Raw genomic sequence first — 18,358 nt, forward strand, 5'->3', positions numbered from 1 at the left:
AACAATAAATACTGGCCTTGTCAGTGACATACACACTTTGTGAATGAGTTCAATTTAGATTCATCTGTGCTTGTTGTCCAATTTACCCTATTATTTTCACTGTAAAGTCCAGGCCTAATTTGGATCTCACTAGTCTACTTCAGAGTACCTCTTGTTGACATGGCAAAGCAAAAGCCTGGCGAATGGCTTTCAATGTCCCTTAGTTGAATCACTGTCAGTGATATTATAATAGTCGCAGCAACGTTGCCAATTCTGCCTTGAAGAGGTTACCCTACATGGTGACTCTCCAGTCGGACACACGTGTTGACACCTATCGGCGGGGAGGGCGTAGCAGCGGCTTCCCGTCACGTGGCTGCTCCCAGCATCCCCCGCTCCATTCCAGAGACGGAGCCGCTGCCGCCGTCGCCGCCCGACTTTAACCGCCTGCTTTTTGAGCGGAACCGAAAGTCGCGCCTGTAGCTCAGCCGCTGTCCGGGGGAAGGGGTTTCAGGCTCCAGTCCCACGGCGTTCTGTCCGACGCTCCGTCAGCCCGGGTCCGCCCGCCCGCCTGCCTCCCCTCCCCTCCCCTCGGCTCGCCTCATCTCGTCTCCAACTGCAAACGGGTCCGACTGGGGGTGGCAGGCGCACCTTTCGAAGGCGGATGACATGTTGTTGGGAAGGTAATGAGCCAAAGACCCCTGAGCACTCGGTTGAACAAGCGGCAGCGCTGGAATGACTGGGACACAAGGTGAGTGAGCGGAACGCGGCCTAAAGAAAGCAGTGGGGCTCCCCTTTCCCCACCCACCCGTCGTCGGCAGACGCCCACCCTCTGCCGGAGAACACCCCGTGCCCGAAATTCGACAATCCCGGAAGAATGTACAAGTCCTGAGCAATCTCCCAATGGCTCCATCAGCGTTAACCACACCACGGGTGCCGTCTCTTCTGGAGTTTGAGGCTGTGCTCAGGGCCTAACGCTGTCAAACACAATGCACTGGCTGCAATCTGTTGGTTTGTCTCAGCGTGTGGTTATCACGTTGTAAATATCACACAAAAGCTTTTTAATGTTTAACGTAAGTGGCAACTAGATGATGGAGTGTGGTTTCGATTCAGTAAATTTGGTAAAGCGCATGTTATTATTGCGAGGGTACACTATTTTAATCGATGTTATTTACTTACATTTCACCAAAATATGGATATATTATTTTAGAATTAATGTTAACTCAGGTGTGATTAGTGAAGTTCATAATGTATTACTCTAAAGCTTATTAGCATTTTGACTTTTGTTGCCATACTTTTCTATTTGACAACTAACGGGAGCATTCCACACACAGTGGAAAGTCCTGGGCACATTCGAGTTTAATCATTATTCACAGATACATCAATAATTGCATTCTAACTTGACCAGATAATTACGTAAAAGGTGGAACTTTCGAAATAGATCCAAATGCAAAACACTGCAAACGATGGGAATGGAAAGTGAAGGTAAAAACTGCTTGAAATAGTCAGGAAGTCAGATAGCATTTGTTACAAGTGATGTTTCAAGTTGATAAGTTCATTGAACACTGCCTGACCTGAGTACTTCCAGCACTTTGTGTTATTCCTCTCCAAAAATCAGTCTGCTTTGTATGTGATCTAAAAATTAACCTTTTTTGTAATATGAGTATTCTGCTTAGGTTTAATTTTAACTTGCAAAATTGTGGACAGGGTATGTGGTTCCACTTCTGCCCCTGAGTCAGATGTTATTTACTGGGTGAATATTTTGAAATTAAAAGCAATACCAAAGCAAGACAAGCCAGATCTGGATTTTCCTAAAAAATCCTAGAGAAGTTTCTACTGAATTGAGTTGATTTTGTGTTTCTATTTGGAGGCTGAGGGACTGCAGTATACAGAAGTAAATAGTTTTAGCAAACTCCCCTTGAATACCAGTTTGATCATCACAATTTGAGCTGCTACCATAACATGTAATTCAAAATTGCCAGTATTGAAAATGTGTCTAATAGTGTATTTATCTATCTATGTTTTAAAATGTGTGTGTGTATATATATATATGTATATGTATGTGTGTATATATATCACATGCTAGAAACAGTCAGTGTGAAAAGAAGAAAAAAATTAACAATTTATGCTGGTTATGGTCATCAGAGGTTACTTGTTCAGGGTCACTTGGATACGAGGGTGGAATTTGAAATTGTGAAATGGGATTTGAGTTGAAAGCCATGTGGGATGAATTAGAACCAGGCATTTTATAAGCAAAGAGATGTGCTAGTGAAAGTGAGTTTTGGTCAAAATCTTATTGAACACTGGAAGGGAAATAAATCACTTGAGGTGAACAAATCAAAAGAGAGCTAGGGAGCAGAGGCAAAACTCAAGGTCACTATTTCTGCTACGGAAGTGACTGTGTATTTATTCATTAGTAAATGAAGGAGAGGAAAGCAGTAAATGCTGCAAACAAACACTCAGCAAGTCAAATAAGATAACACTGAGTTCCAAAGAAAGACACCTTCCTTGGAACTCCAGTGTTATATCATATAAAAATGTACTTGGGCTGAGCTTTGAGTCTTGATTTGGTCAAATCACAGCTTTTCATAGCTTTTTTAAATGTTGCAAATTAATAGTCATTTTGATGGCATGGGGTCTTTAGAGGGGATTTTGGACATTTATTTCTAGAAATGTGTATGGATGTGCTTAGAATGAAGCCAAAGAAATCATTCTAATGTGAAGTTGTATTGGAAACCTCGTGAACTTTGTGCATTATCTCACTACAGAGTCTGACATCAGCATCTTATCACAATTTGTATTACAAAAAGAATTTAAGGATGATTTAACTTGGCAGTGATGAATCCAGCTAATATTCTTTGTAACTATATCCACACCCTTCTTTCTAACACACTTGTTTCTTTGTATTTACTGCAATTTTTAATTTTTATGCTATGTTTAGCATTTTTCTTGGATTTAAAACACTTGGATTCATTATGAGTGTGAGTGCATATCACCTTCTCTTGGGCGGGGACACATGTCATATGGGTAAACTTGGTCCCTGCCCAATCATAAATATTTGCTTTTCTTTCTCTGTCTTCTGCCCCACTCTACAATTAAAAATGCAATTTCTTTCTGATCTATTGTGTACCACTGGTCTTTTGTTTTGCATTTCTGGATGTTTGTTCACCTGCTTGAAATTTTACTCTATATGCTGCACTAGCTTTGTTACATTTTGGTCTGGATTGTTCAACTGCATTCTGTTTTTTTTAATCTTATTCCCTTGAATTCTGACAGAGCAGAATCAGAGTATCTATGTCAACATTTGAAATGATTCTTCTAGCATGCCTGCTCTTGCAGATTCTCAAAGCGTTTACTTATCACCCTCCACCGCTCTTGTGGTTGACCACTCTGACTTGTTGAGGCGTGTTTCAATTATTCTTCTAGTTCAGGGGTTCCCAACCTGGTGTCAGTGGACCCCTCGGTTAATAGTTGGAGCCCATGGCATTATTTTTTTTTTTTAAAAAGGCGCTTAGGAGCCCCTGTTCTAGTATGTTGGATCTGTTATAGCCTGCAAATGGATCACTGAAATCCAGATCAGCTGCATGGCCAATTTCCCACACAGCTCTTCTTTTCTGCTAGACGGTCTCAGCCTTTTGGCTACCATTGTTTTTCTCCTTGCGAACTTCTGGCAAAACCATTGCTATCTCTGATCCCAGGACATTGATTGGTCTGTCCTTCACCTTGACTTGCCCTTGTATGTATCAACTTTATCTTCACGGTATAGAATTTTAAATAGGGAGTAAAGGGGGTGGAGGTTTTGCAGTGTTAGTCAAAGATTGCATTACTTCTGGTATTGAGGGAAGATACTGAATCACAGATTCATAGCGCAGTACAACACAGATACAGGCCATTTGATCTAATCAGCCCATGCTGACCATGGTGCCCAAGCAGATGGTCTCAATTTCTTGAGTTCAGCCAATGTCCCTCTAAACCTTGCTCCTTCATGTGCTTCTTCGTTGGTACTAATGAAACTGCTTCAACCACTTCTGGCAGTTCATCCCATGTACTCACCACTCTGTGTGTGTAAAATGTTGCCCCATTGATCACATTTAAATCTTTCCCTTTTGCCTTAACCCCATGTACCCAATTTTGAACTCCCCTACTATGGGGGGGGGGGGAGGGGGAGGGGAAAAGACTATTACGGTTGACATTATCTATGGCCCACATAATTTTAAACACTTCTATCAGGCTGCCCTTCATTCCGCTATATTCCGAGAAATAAAGACCGAGCCTGACCAATCTCACCTCTAACTCTGCCTCTCTAGTCCTAGGACTAGAGGATGATTTACAACATCCTTGTAAGTCTTTTCTGAATGTTTTCTACATTATCCTAGAAGGATCTTCAAGTAAGGCCATTATAACTAGAGATTAGGAATACCAAAATGAATTGTCAGTTTGCTGGGGGTGGTGGTATTACAGCCTTTCCAGTGATCAACAAGACATAGGAATACAGAAATGTAGGCATATATCAGAGAGATGCAGTAAAAGTAGCGTATTCACACTGGGGAATTTGCATTTCCCATATAAGAACTAAATTGTCTTAGTTATAAGCACAGGGGCAACATTTTTTTTGAGACATCCAGAACTTTTTGACACAGTATGTTGATAGGAGGGAAGGAATATTATTGGATCTTGGAAAATGTAGGTTGTCCATTGGAGGGAGTGTAGTGTCAGTGGGCAATCATTTTAGAGATGTTTGTTTATTTTAGTGGTTATGGATAAGGATCAAGATAGACCAACAGTGAATGTCTAAAATTGGAGGAATGCCATTTTCTTTAGTATAAGGGAGGATCTGGCAAAGATTGATTGGGATCATCTGGTAGGCATGTTTCCATTTGCACTGGCAGGAATTCAAAGGAGAAAGAGCAATAGTTCAAGAGCATCCTGTTCTGTCAGTGAAATACAGGGGTACAAGTATAGGCAACTCTGGATGTTGAAGTATGTTGAGGGTTGGAATTGGTTTTGGGGGGGGGAGGGAAGCCTATGACAGGCAATTACAACTAGTAACAAGACGTAAGCAACACACATAAGATAAGATAACTTTATTTATCCCAAAGGAAATTATTGCTGCAAGCTTGCTCAGTCAGAAATACACACTTTAAAATACAAAATGTAAGCATTGAGATATGAAAAAATATATAAAATGTGCATTAAAAAGTAATAGTGCAAAATTCAGATGTGCAATGAAACCATATACTTGTATACTTAAGGAGGGAGTTGTAGAGTCTTGCAGCCACAGGGAGAAATGATCTCCTGTGGTGTTCCGTGATGCACCTTGGTGGAATCAGTTTGTTACTAAAGGTGCTCTTCTGCTTGTTCAGTATGTCATGGAGGGGGTAAGAGGGATTGTCTATAATGCTCTGTAGTTTCTGTAGCTTCCTCCTCTCAGGCACAACCTTCAGGGGATCCAGTTCCATCCTCAAAACAGGACCAGCCTTCCTACCGAGCTCATTGATCTTCTTGGTGTCAGTTGCTTTCACCCTGCTGCCCCAGCAGACGACAGCATAGAATAAATGCTGGCCACCACTGAGTTGTAAGACATCAGCATAGTACTGCAGGTGTTGAATGACCAAAGCCTCCTCAGGAAGTACAGTTGGCTCTCCCTTCTTGTACGGAGCTCCTGTATTTCTAGTCCAGTCCAATTTATTGTCCAGGTGGTCCCAGGTTTTTGTAGTCTCGAACGACTTCCACATCCATTCCCTTGATGGAGATGGGAATGCAGACTGCTTTGTCTTAGTGATGTTGAGCTGCAGGTGATTCGGCCCACACCGCTCAACAAAGTTGTCCGTCATTGTTCTGTACTCAGCCTTTTGACCTCGTCTGATACAGCCCACAACTGCCAAATCATCCGAAAACTTCCACAGGTGGCAGGACTCCAAGTTGTATCTGAAGTCCGAGGTGTAGACAGTGGACAGGACAGTCCCCTGGTGGACCTCTGTGTTGCTATCTACAGTATCTCATACACAGCTCTGCAATCTCACATACTGTGGCAGTCTTCGACTCCAATATGTAGTTGGTCCAGTGATGGATTTACGATGGTCCGGAGATGTGTCAGGACCAGTCTTTCTAATGATTTCATAACACATGAGGTTAGTGCCACTCGTCTGTAGCCACTGGGTGTGGTGGGACATGTCTTCTTGGGTACTGGAACTAGACAGGATGTTACCCACATCACATTGACCCTCTCCACACTCAGGCTCAGACTAAAGACTGCACAGCTTGAGTACCCTTGGGCTGATGCCGTCCAGGCCCACAGCCTTTGCTGGGTAAAGTCTGCTGAGCTCTTTCTCTTTACCTGCTCAGCAATGACTGTCTGTGTCTGTGGTCATTAGCTCTGTGAAGTCCTTGGAGAGACAGAGGATGAAATGAGAGACTCTTCAGAAGTATCTTAAGGTATCAAGAGATGCTTGAAAAGGAAATATGGAAGGGTGGGGAGTCACTCAAAATCATTTGCAAATAGGATTAAAGTAAATATAAAAGTGTTCTATCAGTTTTAAGTGTAAAAAATAAGGAAAACTGAAGTTTATTAGGTACAACAATGGGTGGTCTATGCACAGCTAGGATTAAGTGATGTCCAATGAAAAATGAACTCTTTTCATTGGCTTTCACAAAGGAAACAAATTATGTGGTTGTAGAATCCATTGAAAGTCTTCTGTAAATATCCATACATCTGCAGAGAGTCAACCACCATAAGGCAGCCAGGCCAGATAGTATCCTGGACCGAATACTCAAGGAGTGTGTACACCAGCTCATTGACGTCTTCATGGGATTCTTCAACACTTCTTCATTCTGGCTGCTGTTTCTGCATGGTTCAAATCCCTTCTTCATCGCTTCAGCAAAACTCTACACTTCTAGAACTAAATGACTACTGCTTTTGCGGCACTGATGCCAGTCATTTAGTGCTTTGAATGGCTGGTAATGGCACACATCAAAAACTCCATTCCTGTTACATTGGGCACTCACCAGTTTGCTTTGTGACAGAACTGCTCTACAACTGATGCCAAAGCATCTGTCACACAACTGGCCCTGACATCTGGAAAACAAGACATTTGTATCAGAATGCTGTTTCTGAATTTCATTTTGGCATTGAACACTATTGTCCCATAGACCCTGTTGAACAAACTCCTACTTCTTGGTCTAAATACACCACTATGCAACTGGGTGCTGGACTTCTTAAGGAAAACCAGTCTGGATACACAACTGCTCTTCCCTCCCCATCATCCTCAGCATGGATGACCACAGGGCAGTGTGCTGAGCCCTCTACTGTACGCTCTTCCCACACATGACTGCACAACCAAACACCCGGATAATCACATTGTCCAGTTCACTGATGACATGACAGTAGTGGGGCTCATCACCAGCAGCAATGAGATACAGAGAGGAAGTGGAAGAACTTGAGGCCTGGTGCCAGACAAATAACTTCTTCCTTAATGTCTATGAGAAAGGAAATGGTTATCAGCTTCAGGAGAACTCACACTTCTCTTTACGTCAGTGGCTCAGCAATGGGTGCTGCAAGCAGTTTCAAACTCTTGGGAGTGCAAATCGCGCACAAGCTCTCATGGTCCCAGAACCCTTTCTATACAGTCAGGAAAGCTCACCAATACCTCTGCCTTCTGAGGAAGCTGAAGAGAGCTGAACTATACTCACGCCATTCTATAGAGAGCACCCTCAAAAGTTGCATCACTGCATGAATGGAAACTACACTGCAGCGGACAGGAAGGTTCTAAAGTGGGTAGTCAAAGCCACCCAAAACATCACCAACCTACCCACCATCAGGTACACATGTAGAAAGGTGCCAGAAAAGGACCAATAACATGGACTGTTTGTCCCACTCAGATGAGGGAGGAGGCTATATAGCATCCATGCCACGAACACAGGATTCAAAAACAGTTAGTTTGCCCAAGTATAGGGCTGATCAACACCTCCACCTGTTAACCTACACCTCTACACTCCCAATGACCATTCCTGTCAGTCACCTCATTTACAGACACTTGTACATCTTCTGTCACTTTATGGACATACAATCAATCTATTTATATAAGCTATCTTGTGTATTTATGTTTATTGTTTTTTTTATTATTGTGTTCTTTATGTTTTCTTGTACCACATGGAATCCAGAGTAACAATTATTTCATTCTCCTTTACACTTCTATTCTGGAAATGACATTAAGCAATCTTGATAAAGAAGGACATGCTCAATGCCTTGGCAGACATGACATTAGATAAATCCCCAGAACTGGCTAGGATTCATCCCAGCCTGCTATGGAAGGCAAAGGAAGAGATTGCTGGGGCTCTGGATTAGGTTTTCAAATCTTCCCTGGCCACAGGTGAGATAACTGATAAAGATAAGCTTTATTTGTCATATATACATTGAAACATACAATAAAATATGTTTGCATCCTCTCAGTGCTGACATAGTATACCCACAACTTACTAACCTTGATGCAGGACAGCAAACCTTTTCAAGAAAGGCTGCAGGGCAAAGCCTGGTCACTTTAGACCTGTGAACCTAATATCAGTGGTAGGGAAGTTACTGGCAAAAATTTTTAAGGAAGTTGATTGATCATTTGGAAATATCTAGAGACAGCCAAATAGGGCTTGTCAAGTACGGATGTTGTCTGACTAATTAGATTGAATTAGTTAGCAATAACAAGGTGTGTAGATGAGGATAGGGTGGCAAATATAGTTTACATGAACTTGTGTAACTTTTTAGACTAGGTTCCGAGCAAGTTGGGAAACTGATTCCGAAATTCCAGAAAAGTAGAAGACAGGGACTGGTAAGGGTTGATTTTTGCAATTAGTTGATTCTTGTTGTTTGTAATGTACGTGAATGGCTTGGATGTGAAGGTGCAAGGCATGATTACATTTGCAGATGACACAAACGTTGGCGATTTGTTGATCGTGCTCAAAGGAGCCTTGTGTTGCAAAGGGAGGTTGATGTGCCAGTGTTACAGGCTGACAAATGGAATGTAGAGTTTAATCCAGATAAAATATGAGGGGATATGCGGTCTTTTGAGATGTACAATGAGGCTTCAACATACATTTTGAATAATAAGGTCGGGGTGGGTGGTGGTATTGAGCGGCAGAGGCTTTGGGATGTTAGTCTGTTGATCCTCAAGTGCAACACAGTTAAATAATGTGGTTACAAAGGCAAATAGGATACAAGCTTTCAGTAGTCGGGGTATGGGATCCACAAGGAGGTTATGCTCCAACTTTGTGAAACCTTAGCTATAGAGTCTTTCAACACAGAAAATAGTCCTTTAATGAATGTATGCATGCTGACCAAGATGTGTATTCAAGCTATTCTATTTCCCAGCTGTTGGCCCATGTCCCTATAAGCTCTTGTCATTCATATACCTGTCCACACACAATTTACATTTATCTAATGTACTTGCCTCAGTCCCTTTAGTAGCTGGTTCCATATTTACCAATCACTGTTGGACCATCAGTTAATCGTGGCAGCTGCTTATTTGGGGCAGTTCCATACCCTGACTAATTAAAGCTTGTATCCTATTTGCCTTTGTAACCACATTATTTATGTGTTGCACCTTCAAGAGTCAATAGACTTGCATACGAAGAACAAAATCAAATTGAGAAAATATCCAGGATTCCCTTTGTTTATTTGGGATACATGCTGCTTTATTGGGACAGGAGACTGTTGCCGAACTGTTTTTAACTAGTGTCAATCATGTGCAGGTCGTGTAGCTATTAGACACTACACCATGCTTAGAGTGAGCAGTTTTTAAAATAGCATCACTTGTGTATTTGCATTCAAGAAGCAGTGTTTTTTGTCACTGATAGTTGGCAAGAAGTAAGCAGTATGACAATTCAGAACTGCTTTGCTCACTGTGGTTTAAAGCATTCAGGATTGGAGATGCCAGAAAAGGCCGGGAGTGAAAATGGAACTATTTCTCTACTTTATGTTAAGAACTATGAAGAATTTGAAGGTATCAACAATCATCATGAATGTTACAATTAAAATGAAGATGCAATTGTCAAAAGCACTGTTTGAACGCAGTTTGCTATCAGCATTAGGTGTCTGCTGATTTTGTTCATTTACAGTCAATCTAAAGAACATGTCAGCGTATGCTGAATGAATTCCTCTGGCAATAACTTGGGAACTAATACAGTTCTGGAGCTACAACACTAGTAGTTTTGGTAGTGTTCTAATTTAGTCTGTATTTCATTTAAATACTTAATTTGCTACTCTTTTAAGCTGTAGTTTGTTTTTTTTAATATACTTTTTCAAGTATTTCCATTAAACAGATGCTCAGTTGGGCTAAATTATGCTGATCCTAATGTGCGACAATAACTGAAATCCACTATATTTCTGCGATCACCCTTTAGTCTCCTGCTCACTAAAGAGTAAAGTTTCAACTCTTGTTTAATCATCAGGGTGACTGAAGCTTGACACATTACTCCAAAAGCGAAATCACCAATCACAGCAGAAACTCCCAAATTCAGCATTTGATGCCCTGACCGAGAAAGGCCAGCATGGCAAAAGCCATCTTCACTGCCCTGTCACCTGAGGTACCATGGTAGCAAAGCAGTTAGCACAACACTATTGCAGCTCAGGGCGTCAGAGTTTTGAATTTAGTTTAAGGATTTTGTATATAGTAAATTGTGGCATATATGTGTTTGAATAATAAATTTACTTTGGCATCAGAAAGGATTTGGCAAGTATGAATGGGATAGATTATTTTCTGGCAATGGGATGCTTGGTAAATGGGAGAGTGTAAAAGTATAGTGTGTGTGGGTTTCTGTTAGAATAAAAGGCAAGGTGTACAGGTTTAGGGAACCTTGGTTTTTGAGGAACATTGAAGCCTTGGTTAAGAAGGAGGTGCATAGCAGATATAGTCAGCAAAGAACAATTGAAGTACTTTGGCATAAGAAATACAAGAGAACGCTTGAGAGAAATCATGAGGGCTGAGAGAAGACATGAGGTTGCTGTGGCAGACAAGATGAAGGAGAATTCCAAGGACTTCTATAGATGTGTTTAAGAGTAAGAGGACAGCAACATACAAAATTGGTCCACTTGAAGATCAGCATGGTCATCTATGCATGGAGTTGAAAGAGATTTGGGGGAGCTTAACTGGATTTTTTTTAACATCTGTATTTACTCAGGAGATGATCACGGTCCATAGGACTGAAGCAAAATAAAAAGGACAGTATCTAGATTTCAGAATAGGAGGTGCCTTCTGCCTAGAGGTAAATTAGAGTGGCTAAGTCCCCAGGGATTTCCACAATGGACTGTCCCAACCCTGGCTGGAGGATCTTCACTTAGAAGGCATATGAAGCCGTGTGGTGAAATAGATAGATAGATATACTTTATTAAACCTGGGGGATATTGGGTTTTGTTACAGCCGCACCAACCAAGAATAGAGCGTAAATATAGTAATACAAAAAATCCCCAACAATCAAACACCAAAATGCAAACTATGCCAGATGGAAAATAAGTCCAGGACCAGTCTATAGCTCAGGGTGTCTGACCCTCCACGGGAGGAGCTGCACGTTCGATGGCCACAGGCAGGAACGACCTCCCGTGCCACCAAGTGTTGTATTATGGTGGAATAACTAGTTAAAAAGTTTAAAAGTAAGAAATTACGGAGCAACTGTAACCGGCTGCATGCACGACCGGCGCATGCGCACAGGGCTGATCAGCCTTCTATCGGCCCTGGACCAAGAACTCTGAGATGCTGTTGACAGCCTATGCCCAGTAAGAGTGGTAGGCTGAAGAAGTTGTCCCCAGGGCCTGAAATGGCACACAGAAAGCTATGCTAGCTTCCCCTCATCAACCTCTAACCTTTCCAAATGTAAGTATCTTATAATGGCCAAACCTACCCTCGCAGCCCTTAAAGGCACAAAATTTACAATCCTCCAGTCTTCCAGCACCTCACCAGAGGGTAGTGAAGTAAGTATCTCAGTGAGGGAATATACAGTTTATTCTTATCTTCCCATAATGTCTTGTCAGGACTTGAAGATTTGTCTCCCTTAATATGTGTTAACACATGCAACACCTTTCCTACTGTAACATTGTCTGCTCCCAGACATTGGCAAGTTCCCAAAACTTCACATCTTTGTGGTAAAATCAGACCTCAGCTGGAGTACTGTGCAATTCTGGTCACCAGACCACAGCAAGAATGTAATAGTGCAGGGGAGATTAATCAAGATATTGCCCAGCATGGAATATTTCAATTATGAGAGACTGGAGAAGCAACATGTATTCTCCCTAGAGTGTGAAGGGACAGTGGTTATAGGTAGCATTGACTGCAAAAAATACTTCTCTGTATTAGAGGTAGACAAATCTACAGGACATAAACTTGGGGAAAGAGGGATGAGTGAAGAGTATATGAGAGGCAAAGGAAGAGATTGTTGGGGCTATAACTTAGATTTCGAAATCTTTACTGGCCACAAGTGAGGTATCAGATGACTGTAGGATAGCAAACATTTTTAAGAAAGGCAGTAGGTGCAGTTTCACACGGTGCGAAGTAGTTGGACTGTACCACCTGAGAGTGGTGGAAATTGGATCACTGACAGTGTCAAACTGAGCAGTTGAATTGCTCAGCCATAGAACATGTGCATGGAACAGGGCACACTGGTTGCTGTGAATGAATTGGTCAAAATGGCCTATTTCCATGCAGTACGACTGACTCTTGTTATTTAATTTCTTTGATATAGTTTCATTCTATTGTCTCGTTTGTCTTCAGTTTATGATCTGTGCCTCACCATTAATTTTCTCTTTTAGTCCTTTTTTTATTTCCTACTCATCTCCCTTTTATGCCAATAAATTGTTCTAGCTTTTCAGTTGTATCCAAATTCCTAATTCACACTCGACCTAATTTTGCACTTTCGCAGGCTTGTATTTGTCCTCTGAAAGTGTTCTATACCCTTAGACAGACCATCATTCTTTCATAATTTCTTCCTGTTGACTTCATGGAGTTGAGCTTTGCAATTATTTTTTCTGTTGTCTGTGTAGAAAATGTCATAAAATTACACCATTTGGCCTAGCCAGTCTATGCTGAAATTTCTTCCAGAGTTCTTTCTTTTTGTTTAACATTTTAAATTTTTCTTAAGCACATTTATGTAATGGTTCATCCACTCCCTGTAATTGATTGTTTCTTCTGAATTCCCTATGTTTTATTCTTGCATTGATGGCCTTCAGTTTTTCTGTTGCCTAAATGTTAAAACATATTCTTCTATAATTTTGTATTATAAAGATCATTTGAGTCTCTCTTCAGTCTTTTTGAAGAGATGCATCCTCCTCTTAACAATGCCATTCTTGTAAATCTTTTCTGTTCTCTCAATTACGGTGACCAGATTGTATGCCTGCTGCATGTCTGGTTATATATAAATTTTGCATGAGGGCTATTTTCAAATTCTGTCCATTCCACAAACAAACCCCAATTTAAAGTTTTAATAACTTATTAACCTATGCTACCACATGTGCTTGTGTAATGGTACAGCCAAGATCTCTTTAGGCCCCAAACTTGTGTATTTTTTGTCTTCTAATCAATGTCTGCCTCAATCTGCCAGGTCGCCAGTGATCATTGTTGCACTTCCCCTGTATCTTCCATTTTATGCTGAATATTGTTGTTGCTATCCATTATCTTATTGTGGTTAATTACTTTACACTGTTCATGTATATTTGTACCTAGGTGTGTTGCAACTTCAATTTCTGGGTTATGGACTGCGCCACCCGTCTCTGAGTGGAAGTGGTAGTACATCACATTGAGAGGAAGCGAGATAAATCAATGTGTACATTTTACTCTTTCGTGCTGACTTCAACCAGTTGGTGATTGCGGAAGTAGAAGGAATGACAAATAAATGCTGAAAATATTAAGCAGTGGGGCAATGTTTGTGGAGAGGAACAGAGTTGATTTTCTAGATTGTCAGTTCCAGCAACATACTGACATTCTTACTACTTCCTCCATGTCCTGATACAGTCACAACCCGAAATGTCAACTCGTGGAAACAGCTTCCAGACTCGTTTCAGCAGTCTTATTTTTGTGCTAGGCTCCAGCATCTGCAGTATCTTTTGTATTCAGAAACTGCACTTCATGTTACTCTTTATGATAAACAATATCTTGGAAAGAGAGATTTAGGGCAGAACTTGAAGGTGCAACGGAGTCTGAAGGCATTAGTATGTTCCTACAATTCCACGTATCTAGCTTATAATTTTTCCTGCATGCTTTATACTAGAGAGCTCTTATTTTCATTAATGAATGCAAAATATCTCAAACAAAGTGAAGCAGAATGGTGACTTGTTCTTCTGCAGTTGCAATAAGACCTCTAGAATTCTTCATCCCTCCCACCCCCAGCCCTTTCATTCCACTATGTCTCCACCTTCACCCCCGCCCCAAACACATATCATACCTACCTGCCGTGCTCTTTGTCATCGTTCAGAGACAAGAAGAAGCACAACCCTTATGTCCACTGCCACACTAACCCCATCACTTTCGCTGCGTTTTTAAACTCCATCCTTATCCTATACCAAACACCCAATTGTCCACTAATTGCATGTATTCAGGTTAGCGTATTCCTGGATCTCTTAAACTTAAGTCAAAAATCAGCCCTTGCATTTGTATGTCTTTAATAGCCTTGTATCTAGATCTTTCTCTGGTTTGTTGTTCTTCCTATCCTAACACTGGCATTAACAGCACCTTTGGTCATTTATCCAGAGGTCCCCAACCTCTGGGCCGCGGACCGATACCGGGCCGCGAAGCATGCAGTGGTAGCCGGGATGCACCCAGCACATCTTTAAGAAAAAAGCTGAAATAAACAAGCTAATTAATTAGGTGCCGCCCGGCACGTAAATGTCTGCCCAGATCAGAGGCGATGCTAATTGCATCACCTCTGATGTGGGCCGACATTTACGTGCCAGGCGGCACCTAATTAATTAGCTTGTTTGTTTCGGCTTTTTTCTTAAAGATGTGCTGGGTGCGTCCCAGCTACCGCTGTACCCCAGTATGCTTCGCGGATCGGTATCGGTCGGCAGCCTGGAGGTCGGAGGCCACTGCACCACCCCAACCTCCAACGACTCAGCCTAATACACCATCATCAGTGTGCTCGGCGCTGTCTTCCCGATTCGGTAAGTGATACTACACTGTACATACATTATTTCTACTTTATATAGGCTGTGTATTTTTATGTGTTATTTGGTATGATTTGGCAGCTTCATAGCTTAAAGGTTACTGGAGAGTTGTGTTTTTGCCGAGAGCACTTGCATGAAGTTTTCGCTATGGAGAACAGTGTGGCAATGGTTGTAGAGAAGTATTTCTACTTTATATAGGCTGTGTATTTATCATGTCATTCCTGCTTTTACTATATGTTACTGTTCTTTTAGGTTTTATGTGTTATTTGGCATGATTTGGTAGGTTATTTTTGGGTCTGGGAATTTTTCCCATAAAAATAAATGGTAATTGCTTCTTCGCTTTACGACATTCCAGCTTACGAACAGTTTCATAGGAACGCTGTACCTTCGGATGGCGGGGGAGACCTGTATAGAATCAGCACCTCTGCTCCATCCGCAAAAAACGGGAACTTCCCGGTTGCCAACCATTTTAATTCCTAACCCCATCCCTATTCCAATTCTGACATGCCAGTCCATAGCCACCTCCTCTTGTGCCATGATGAGGCCACTCTCCGGTTGGGGGAGCAACTTGTTAAATTCTGCCCAGGTAGCCTCCAATATGATGCCATGAACATCAATTTCTCCAACTTCCTGTAATTTTTACCCTCCCCTTTCCCTCTTCAATTCTCTACTCTGGCATTTTGCATCATATCATCACCTCCCCATGGTAACCCCCCTCCCCCTTTCTCCCATGGTCCACTCTCCTCTCCTATCAGATTCTTCTTTCTCCAGCCCTTACGACTTCCACATACCATTTTCCAGCTTCTTATTTCACTTGCCCGCTCCGCAACCCACCTGGCTGCACCTATCACTTTCTAGCTTGTCCTCCTTCCTGTCACTCAACTTTATTCTGGCATCTTCCTCCTTTCCAGTCCTGATAAAGGGTCTCAACATGAAACATTGACTGTTTATTTATTTCCATAGATGCTGCCTAACCTGTTGAGTTCCTTCAGTACTTTGTGTGTTGCTCTGGATCGCCAGCATCTGTAGAATCTCTTTGTGCTTTTAATAATGACCAAATATTCTTCCTTGGAAATGCCATGGATAAATATTGGCCTAGAATTCCCTCTCCTCCTCAAGAGCTCCATTCATTTTCTTGCAAATAAATTGATAGGCTCGGTGGGTGTTGTTTAATATTTCATAGGAATGGTGGCATTTCTGTGTGCAAAACTCTTAACTGGGATGTATTTTGAAATGAGGTTGAAGTACCATACTGGGAAAAATATCTTTGATATGTTTGAGAATACTGAGCCATAGGTGACACACGAAGTAGCAGCTTCAAACTGTGGGCTTCTTGGTTATCTTACCATGTGATAACCTTTGGATCAGAGCTGTAATGTTCTGCTTTTCAAAAATACCCATATCTTCAAGTATTACTATAAAGGCTGTGAATGCAAAATCGTTGGCTGTATTTAAAGTGGAGGTTGATAATTCTTGAGTAGGAAAAGTATCAAAGGTTGCGGGAAGAAGGCAGGAGAATGGGGTGAGGGGAAAAGTAAATGAGCCATGACTCTCTCTCAATGGGCTGAATAGCCTAATTCTACTGTATTGTCTTTTAGTACATCTGATAAATGCTTAGCGTAGCTATTTAGTAAATTGGGCTGGAAACTATTGATCTTTCCAACCAATTCTAAGGAAAAATGCTTGCATTTAGTTATTTCATGGGACTTGTTTAAACATTAGCTTCCAATATCAGTCTTTGGCAACTGTGTTTTATAAGAGCTTTTGGACTATTTTATTGATCTTAGTGTTTCATCCAGTTAATGCTGGGCTTGCCATGCTGCTAATCATAATCTCAAATGGATCGTACAATTAGATGATGGGATTGTGATCAAGGGGCCCCATTGATTCTTATTTTGAATTGTCTCTCTTGCTGGCCTACTTTAGAAAATCTATCAAACAACCCTTGATGTTGGGCAGCCTTTTCTAGCCTGAAACACCTTGTTATAATTTTGGAGGCTTTGTAATGAAGTCTTCCCATCCACTCTGGCCAGCACTGTAAGTAACAGTGCCTGCCTCTAACCTTTCTAACTTGTTGCAATTTACAAAGAAGCCCTTTTGAAGAGAAAGAGGGTGGGAGAGGTAGAGCAAAATCCTATACACCTACTCTTGCAGCAATCGACTGAAAGTGATGATGAAACCAATATCTGGTCCTTTATTGAGGGTTGTCTTTTTGACAGGTGAGTTGCCTGTTATTGGCAATTGTGATGTGAAAATTTGCAATTTTTCCCCATGTAGTTTAGTGAAGACTAAATCCAAATGTTGCTTGTGTCCTCATTTCTCTTACTATTTAGCTAGAAAGTAAGTATATTCAGTCAAATCCCACTCTGTAATGTTTCTCAAGGATATAATGGCAAAGCACTACTGAGAGGCACCATCTTTAAATCAATACTTGGTCTCCCCACATGGATGAAGTACAAAAAGACTATTGAAGAATACCCAAGATTTGTTTGTTTTTGTGTACATTTGATTAGCTGACATTGGCTTAATTTAGCAGATTACCATTTTGCTATTTGAGGAATTTTGTTCTATGTTTGTTACTTGATTGTTTTGGTTTCACTAGTTTCATGGATCATGTGTGATTTCAAGCCAATTGGAACATGTTGAATCTCTGACAGGATGTACAATTCTGACTAAAAAATCTATTACATGACCATCCAGCAATACAAAAAAGTCTTGATTTTTTGCTTCAGATTATTCAGTGCAAATTTCAGCTTTCCTTTTTATATTAAAGAAGCACTTTCCCTTACTCTTTTTGTTAATACTGCAAATTCTTTCAGCTATCTACCAGTTTTTAAGAATTAATTTGGAGAAAGGCAATGGGAACAAGATGGAGAAGTGACAATTCATTGTGTATTTAGTGCTGATTTCCAATTTGCAGTTTTCAATTAACAAGGATGACAAGTTGCTGGTGTTTGCCATTGTTAAACAGAAGTGAAATCAGATTATGATCATTTGTAGAAATTCGGGTGATTTTCTGCTCCTTTTGATGTGATATCACAGCTTTCTCTCGTGTAATCTTCAGAGAAGAGCATTTTTGCGACACCTGTATTCAGTACCTCTAAAATATCCTGAATATTCTATGCTCTTCGCAGCGTGCAGCGGCCACTCCGGTGATGAATATCTGTTATCTGTCAAGTAGGTTGCCTTGCACAATCCTGATTTGATGAAAGCAGTCGTGAGAGCACGGAGGAACATCTGGTGAAACTT

General features: G+C 41.2%; 1 protein-coding gene across 2 annotated transcripts in view; it reads left to right on the top strand.

Annotated features, from left to right (window-relative positions):
* Positions 1-372: 372 nt before the first annotated feature.
* smg1 (SMG1 nonsense mediated mRNA decay associated PI3K related kinase) overlaps positions 373-18,358 on the top strand; it is a 136,554-nt gene continuing 118,568 nt past the window's right edge. For both annotated transcript variants that reach the window (XM_072268804.1, XM_072268805.1), the window contains exon 1: positions 373-727. In XM_072268804.1, coding sequence (XP_072124905.1) covers positions 663-727 — 65 coding nt within the window. In that variant the 5' untranslated portion in view covers positions 373-662. The remainder of the gene's footprint in view (positions 728-18,358) is intronic.

The sequence above is a fragment of the Mobula birostris genome, chromosome 9 (assembly GCF_030028105.1).
Source record: "Mobula birostris isolate sMobBir1 chromosome 9, sMobBir1.hap1, whole genome shotgun sequence".
Taxonomy (NCBI): Eukaryota; Metazoa; Chordata; class Chondrichthyes; order Myliobatiformes; family Myliobatidae; genus Mobula; species Mobula birostris.